Source organism: Lates calcarifer, linkage group LG5 (genome assembly GCF_001640805.2).
Source record: "Lates calcarifer isolate ASB-BC8 linkage group LG5, TLL_Latcal_v3, whole genome shotgun sequence".
Lineage (NCBI taxonomy): Eukaryota > Metazoa > Chordata > Actinopteri > Centropomidae > Lates > Lates calcarifer.
Genome location: NC_066837.1, coordinates 25,758,783 through 25,766,756, shown reverse-complemented (window position 1 = coordinate 25,766,756; position 7,974 = coordinate 25,758,783). Strand labels below are relative to the sequence as shown.

Sequence of the window (7,974 nt, the reverse complement as noted above, 5' to 3'; positions counted from 1 at the left end):
GACTCAGTCGCTTAGATGTGATAACAGTGCGGGAGACATGTTAATACTTCTTTGAGTTTGCCTTAGATGTTTAAATTTCGTGTTCTAATTTGGATTATAGTTTAGTTGCCCGAAACACGGCCGCTCGTGCAACAGAAAAATACAGGTGAGTATAATTTTCAAGCTACGAAGCTTTAGCTGCTGTGTGTGACTAAAGTTAGTGTTAGCTTGATCGCTTTGAGCTGAGCTGACAGTTGAAACGGGATTCATTTAACCGTCATTCTAATCGACAACAATATCAAACCGCTATTTAGGAATGAGGTGGATATTACACTTTTGTTTAATTTGTCGAATAGGGGGTTTCTGTCATTTTTCTGCTAACCACGTAACTAGCTATTAGCAACATTGGTCACACTTTGATCCTCAAAATCATCGAGAAAATAGTTTGTCAAATTGTACCATGTAGCTAAAGCTAACATAAAATAGATAAACAGAAGTAAATATATACTAAAGTAAAACGTCAGACTGTATTTTAACATCAAGTTCACCAGGTTAACGTTTTGCGTGCGCAGTCCTGCTCACCCACGTGCAGCATAGCCCCCTACCAGCTATCCGGTTTGAGGAAAGACTGGCACGTGAACCGAGCAGTGCTGAGTTTCTGCCATGTTTTAGTAAAGTCGTAGAGTGTGTTCACATTGGTACACGCCACCTAACAGGATCCGTTGTCTTCGGAAGAAGGTCCTCAAAATCTAGTAAAGAGGTACTGCTGTTTGTATGAAAAAAACGATTAAAAAATATATTAAAATGAGATGACTGATGAATAGTAAACTCAAATCAGGGGCGAAAGTTGAGCACTAGGCAGAAGTAAACAGGTAGGTTTTGAGTGGATGTGCCACTGTTGCCATCAATACTGTGTATCCTTCTGTGTGTGTCTTTCACGAAAGTTTTAAGCATTATCCAAATCCGTCCTGTCTCCTGTCCTCCCTTTCTCCAAGTGCCCATGTGGACATGCAGAGGTACTGGTGGCCAGGTTATGAGATGCAGCTTCTGGCAGAGCTGCAGAGACAACAAAACAACGCCCAATTCTGTGATACCCTGTTACAAACTGAGGGTGAGGGTGAGCTATGTAGATGATAACACAGTGCTGACATTGCATACCTGAAGGTTTGAATTCAGTGGAAACAAAATATTTTTTTTCTCCATCTACTCCTTTTTGTAAAGGTATCTCAGTGCCAACCCACAGTTGCATCCTTGCAGCTCTCAGCCCTTACCTGTCTCAGAAGCTGTCAGCCTCCCCGTCTCCTCCGTCCGGCCAGAAGCATCGGCTCCAGCTCCAGCCTGTGAAGGCCCAGACCCTGTTGAAGCTGGTTGGTCTGCTGTATTCTGGGCAGCTGGAGGTAAAAGGAAGCGTTGAACATGATGACGTGTTGGCTGTAGCCCGCCAGTTTGGGATTGCAGATCTTGTAGAGGGGCAGAAAGATGAGGGGATGAATGTGGCAGAACTCCAAGAGAAGAGGCGGAGTCTCGGGCGTTTCAGAGAGAATGGCCGTCAAGCCGAGGAAAGCAGATGGAGGGATGAAAACAGGAAAATGCAGGATGCACAAGTTCAGGCTGAGATGGTTGGAAGGAGGGATACAGATTCTCCAATTGAAAAGAGAAGTTGTATATCTATAGGAACACAGACTGTTAAAGCTGGTGAAAAGTCAGTGGGCAGTTTTATTATTCTGTCCGGCCAAGCTACCCCTCTGTCCCCAGAGTCTGAACTCAAAGCTCAAAGCTTGGATTTTTCTGTCATGTTGCAACCCCAAAGCCTCACACTTGATAAACAGTTTTGCTCCACTTCTTGCCCAGGCATTTATAGTATGGACAAGGGAGCACCAAGCGATGGAGAGTCTCCATTAAACCAATCCTCTGGCTGTGTAATAAATCCCACATCAACTCCAGCTTTGTTTGGTGAGACGTTGACCTTCCCCATTTCACTTATTGATGACTCAGAGTCCCCAAGTCGTGAGGAGGGCAGCGGCCACCAGCAGTCATCTGAGTCCGGGGACAGTCTACAGGCCTTGGCTGAGGAAAGAACAGAACTGGAGAATGGAAAAAGAAATGGCATGACAGCTGACGACAGAGGAGATACAGAGCAGCCAAGCCAGGCTGACATAGATGAGATGCCAGGAGAAGAAAGCACAAAGTCTACAGTGAGGCATGTTGGCACGAAGAACATGGCCAAGATGAAAGAGATGCAGCAGATGATGGAGACCACACAGATCTCTATCAGGGTAAGGAGAGAGAATTGCATTTTTTCACGTAGAAAATAACCTGGAATGCATCCCCTTTATAGTAAGTTGTGTACATAAACCTTAAGGCTACTGTATATTAGGTGAGATTACCAAGTGATTGTAAATTATGCTTCACTATGTCCAAATTGCAAAATTACACTGCAATAGACAAAAGTGTTGCAAGTCATGTTACATAATGTTTGAACCTAATGTTTTTTCTTTCAACATGAGGCTAAGATATCATATTGTTTGGTTGCGACTTCCTGGTGTAGTGTTGACGTCTCTGTTTCCCATCGAGTGCAGTCACCACAGTAAAGGTGGCTTGACAGTTCTATGACAGAATTGTCCTGGCTCAGCTGTGATGTGATTTGTGATGTCCTCAGACTGTCATGATGTGTGTGTGGGAAGACTCCTGTTTATCTTTGTGCTGTCATCATCATCACTGTGTTTTCTTCCCTCTTGTGCAGGTGAAGCTGAGGAGGAGGACTAAAGGAGAAGTGTGGGAGGTGGTGAGCATGCGAGATGCAGATGAGACCTTGTCAGTTCTTGCCTCCCTGAGACAGGTAGTTATGAATGGTGATGAAAAAATTAATATATTATAAATATAACTACTTACTTACTTCTTGTCAAGTGCAATAAATACTTGAGAATTTCTCTTGGTGGTGCAAGGACAGAAAAAACAAGAATAGCTCATTTTAGTACTTACTTAGCAATGATATGGCAACAGGAAGACATGACCTTTCAGACATTCCTCTTCCTCCCTCCCTTGTCCAGCCAAACCCAATACAGAAACCAGAATGGCATATTCTTCAACCTGTTACCAACTCCCTCACGTCACCACTTCACCCCAACACCTCCTCTGACTCCCAGCCACCCTCTAGTGACTGCTTCACCCCAAACCAGAACGATGGCCTCGAGGCAGCTCCAGTTCTGCAGCATCAGGACTCTGTAGAGGAGTCTGATGAGCAGATAGAGAGGCTGTTGGAAGACATCATGATGGGCATCAATATCCTCCCCAACTTGGAGAGGGACTTCAAGAAGTCTCATCACCTTCAGCTGAGCCATGACGGAGTACTGAATATTTCCCAAGACCCAGTTACACAGAACGATGCAGGGCACAATCAGATGCATGCTGCTGTCAGTGCAGCAGGGTGTGTGTTTAACCAGGATTTGGGTTCACAAACTTGCAACTCATCAGCAGATACAGGTATGTAGATGCATTAGTTTGCTGCAAATTAGTTTTTCTTACATAACAAAACAGGTTTTCTGAACCATAATATAAAGGTATTGAAATTATTGTCCATCAGTTCTTTGATCTTTTTATTTTTTCCCTCTGTAACTTGTCAAAATAGATTCCTCGGGATAATTTCACACATAGAGGAAAACCTGTTACCAGTTTGTTTTATTGTCCTTTATTTGATTCCATCAGTACTGTGAAGAAATATGATTATGTCACATAAAGTTATCCCTCCTCCATGTTTAAACATGTTAAGGCAAAAACCATTTTTTTCAACCTGTAATATTTCCCAGAAATATGGCCAGTGTGACCATGGGTCATGGTAACTTGCTACCTCTGTTGTGGAGATACCAGGGAAATGAGGACTCACACAAAACCCTGTATATCAGGAAAGCAGTGCGGGCCTGCTACAGCTTTCCAAATATGCATGATTTTTATGTGAATCATCCAAGCACCAAGCCAATAACATCAAATGACTTGTTTTGTCTCAACAACAAGGCATTCTACCACATGAGACAAGGGGAAACAAATTCCTCACAACTGAGAATCAGATTTGACATATATTGATTAATTGTCAAAAAACTGGTTGCGGATTTCATTTTCATTAACTAATGGTTTCAGCTCTAAATTTAAACTGAGAACTTTCCCTTAAACGTTCTTTCTGTTTCATGCTTTTCAGTCCTACATTCGATGAGCACTTCTTATTTTATCACACCAACAGACTCAGTTGAACCTGATCTCAGTCTCAGTCCACAATCTAAATGCCCACATTGTCAGTTTCATGCTACACAAAACCCCCCATCCTAACATCAATCACCTCAGCTTTGTTAATTCAAGATGGATTGATTGCAGTCTTTACACTTGTTGTGCAGGTATCCATTGTTGTTTCACAGTTCAGAACCAGTCCAGCTGCTCAAGCCTTTCCTCTGTACTGCCAGATGCTGCGGTAATCCAACAACGGCAGGAGTGCTCTCCACACTATTATTCATCTGTCAGATCCATGTGGCAGAGTGATGAAATGAGCCATCAGAACATGCCGTTATCCAAAAGTCAAGAATGTCCACATCTTGACGCACCTACAACAAGATCAGTCATACCCTCAGCTTTCTTCTCTTCTGGGCAGAAACTACATTATCCAGCATTATGGGACCTGTCCTCACAAGACAGTCAGCACAATCTTGAGTTTTTACCTCTGAAGAATGGCAGTGAGACACAGTCCATGCATACTACTGTCCTGTCTATACCTTGCATGGACGATTTGCGGCTTCCTCAATGTCTCTCTCCATTAGAGCCTTGCACCTCAGCGACAAAACATCAGCCTGTCCCCAACAACCCCATGAACCTTGGTAATAAAGTTCAGCAACAGCCATCTCTACATGGGCGACCTTGGCTGACAGAAAACCCTGGATCGCTAAAATTTCCCCTGAGTGCCATCACTTGCAAAGAAAATAAAAGTATGTCTTTACCACAGGATACTAACTACAACTGTTTGTCAAAGCACCGGCAGGAACATCTGGAGTTGAATCGACAAAATGAGGGTATCTTGGCAGAATCTTGTACTGTGAAAGAGGTGGAAGAGAGAGAAACGCTATCTTCTGTTCAACCAAACGCTGCAGAACTGAAATCTGACCCAAGGAAGATGAAGGAAGACAACACAGCTGGGAATACAATGGCACCTAAAAGGAGGACAAAACGCACCAGTCATCCACAAGATGCTGCCAGTTCTCTCTTGGCATACAAACATGTAAAAATCGGTGATGGAACAAAGAGTCAAATCAACTTGAGTGTTTGTCAAGTCAGTTTATCAAGCAACAATGTACTTGCCAAGGAAAGAGGAATGGCCACCAGCTCTATGAACATTCTATCCAAACCAAATCAGCAGTCACTTGTCACAGAGAGCTTGAGAGAGAAACCCCGAATATCTGTGGCGAATACTGCCCAAACTCGGATCAGAACCAGGGGTTTTTTGAAAAAAACTGAAAAGTCACCAAGTGACACAAGCCCAGAAGATTCTTTAGTTGCAAAACCTGGGGCCTATAGAGCTCAGACGGCAAATAAACAAGGAGTCACAAACCAGAAACGTGGAAGACCACCAAAAACAAAACTTAAAGATCCTATCCCTCCGAACAACAATCCTGCTCTCCCTGAAAAGATGGGCTCTAATGAAGAAAGTCAGCAGAAAATGGACAGGAATTTGCCAAAAGAGGATTTAGAAAAGGGGGACAAAACAAAGCAGAAGTGTAAAAAAAGGAGGCTGAATAGAAGCACAGAGGAGGGGGTAATTCCACCAAAGAAGACCATAAGCATTGAGAGCACTGACAAGCCTGATGCAGGTATCAATGACATAATCCCAGACGTAAGAAAACTTGGGGCATCCAAATGGCCACAGATGGTCACTCTGAAGGAGTTTCAGAAGCTTATTAAAAGGCAACACTCAAAAACAAGGAAGTTAAAAGAAAGCCAGGAAACAAATGGAACTGTAAAAGATGCAGAAAGTGAAGGGATGGTGAACAGAGACAGCACATACAAGGAATCAGCTAAAGACAAAGAGATGGACATAGACATCACTCAGCCTCAAGACCGGGTCGGGAGTGAACAGTCTCCGGTCATTAGTGTCACAGTTGATAAAAATCACAATCAAGTTTTCAGCGAATCAACAGATGGCACAGACAGCTCTACTAAGAAGACCAGTTTTTTGTGTGGTGGAAACCAACCAGTGTTTTCCTTTGATGACCTGGAAGAAGTGGTGGCCAAGTTAGCAGCAGAGAGGGAGCAACCACTGATGAATCTTTATGAAGGTAAGGTGTTCTGATAGTCAGGGTTGATTAGTGGTAGATTCTGAAGCCCTATTTTTCTGTGTACATTGAAAGTAAACATTATATATGACCACTGAATATTTTTCATTGAGTTTATTGGTTAGACAAAGAGAACATGTTTTCTTAAAACCACCAAAATGAGAAAAGTCCCTGTTTTGGTGCCATCTGGTGGTAAATGAAAGAATGACATTGACCGATAGCAATAAATACAAAAAACTTCAATTGTGATGATGTTGGGCTAGTTTTCTGAAAAGCTCCTAAACTGAAGAGAAATAATGCCCTGTGTCAAGTTTCGGTGGAACCCTGTTCAAAGGCTTTGTTCACCCAAATTACAAAAGTAAAAGTATCAGTACAACAATGTAAAAACACTCCAATACACCGCACTTAAAAGCTGTATACTCAAGCTTGTTAAACTAAAAGTACAGAAGTACTAGCAGCACAATGGTCTCCAGGTCTCAGCAGTGAAAGTGATGGTTCTGCAATATAATGTCCCCAGTAAGTGATATTATTATATATGAAGTCTGGTTAACTGCCCTACCTCTGTTAAGGATGGGGGCTTATAGATCACAAGCCATATAGGTCGGAAACCATTGGTTTAATCCAGTACATCCAGTTTTTAAAATTTTTTTATACAAAATCTCGATCTGAAAAGAAACTTGTAACTCCAGCTGTCAAATTCATGTAGTGTCACAGTATTCCCCTCTTAAATTTGGTGGAGTAGATGTTTAAGTAGAAAAATGGAAATAGTCAAGTAACGTACAAGTACCAAGTGGTTCTTGAGTAAATGTACTGTACTTAGTTAACCTGGATGTATTTTAATTCCTTTGTGTTTTGTAACAGGAACAGCCTGTGATGTCATCAACAATGAAGGCTTGTCTCACAGTGACACTCACCTGCCTCAGTTAAACAAACCATGGCATCACAACTTGTACACCCAGACACCTGAGAGAACTGGTCCACCTCTGCCAGGTGCCGGTGGGATTGTGTCAGGCTGCGATCAAGAGGAAGAGGAGGAAGTGGAGGTGGACGTTCTGCTTTACTCCCCAGTCAAAGTGCCTCAGACCAGGGAGCGTGAGGATGGTCTCATCAACACAGAGATAACTCTAGATGAAGACGAGGAGGAAGATGTGAATGAGATCGATGTGACGGGATGAGGCTGAATAACCTTTGTATATGTGCATAGTTTTAGAATATATTGTGTGTCTAGTTCAGCACTTTTGGTGTGCCAAACCTAATGTTCTCTCTGTTCTGGTTTTATTTATGTTCACAGAGATGTGAGGCAATGTATAATAGATTTTTACATCCTTCCTTTTCTGTTACTTTTCATCATCAGTCAGTGTCTAGCAGTCATAAGCTCTGTACATTTAAAAATCACAGGTTGATTGCATTCATTTAGTTCAATATACAAGGTTGGAATGGTTGTTTAATTTTCATTAATGATATGAAAAGGCATTGATACAAGTCTGAAAGGAATCATTAATGTTTACATTTAATGTTTGTCAGTTTTATTCATTTTAAATTCTGAGTGAAATTTGAATTGTCAGACTGATTAAAGTAGAAAGCACTTCTGTAAGTAACTACTGTAAAGAATATTTTATTTTGAGCCTGTTTGTGTAAAGTGCATGGCGTTTTATGTAAATGAGACTACATAATTATGGTTTATTAA

At 42.0% G+C, this 7,974-nt stretch overlaps 1 protein-coding gene across 2 annotated transcripts; it reads left to right on the top strand.

Annotated features, from left to right (window-relative positions):
- The first annotated feature begins 28 nt into the window (after positions 1-28).
- On the top strand, positions 29-7,812 carry LOC108900125 (uncharacterized). 2 transcript variants are annotated; one of them, XM_051070846.1, is made up of 7 exons: positions 29-145; positions 975-1,090; positions 1,201-2,255; positions 2,723-2,818; positions 3,030-3,462; positions 4,431-6,290; positions 7,149-7,812. In XM_051070846.1, exons 2-7 carry the CDS (start codon positions 988-990, stop codon positions 7,460-7,462), a joined length of 3,861 nt encoding a protein of 1,286 aa, XP_050926803.1. In that variant the 5' UTR covers positions 29-145; positions 975-987; the 3' UTR covers positions 7,463-7,812. The 2 variants fall into 2 exon arrangements, with proteins under 2 accessions (XP_050926803.1, XP_050926802.1); XM_051070845.1 differs by having other exon boundaries at positions 4,365-6,290.
- The last annotated feature ends 162 nt before the right edge of the window (positions 7,813-7,974 follow it).

Excerpts from the sequence above, each read along its gene's own strand:
- LOC108900125 (XM_051070845.1), top strand. The coding sequence starts at position 988 with ATGCAGAGGTACTGGTGGCCAGGTTATGAGATGCAGCTTCTGGCAGAG. Across the intron at positions 1,091-1,200 it reads TACCCTGTTACAAACTGAGG|GTATCTCAGTGCCAACCCAC; the intron begins GTGAGGGTGAGC and ends CTTTTTGTAAAG. Across the intron at positions 6,291-7,148 it reads ACTGATGAATCTTTATGAAG|GAACAGCCTGTGATGTCATC; the intron begins GTAAGGTGTTCT and ends GTTTTGTAACAG.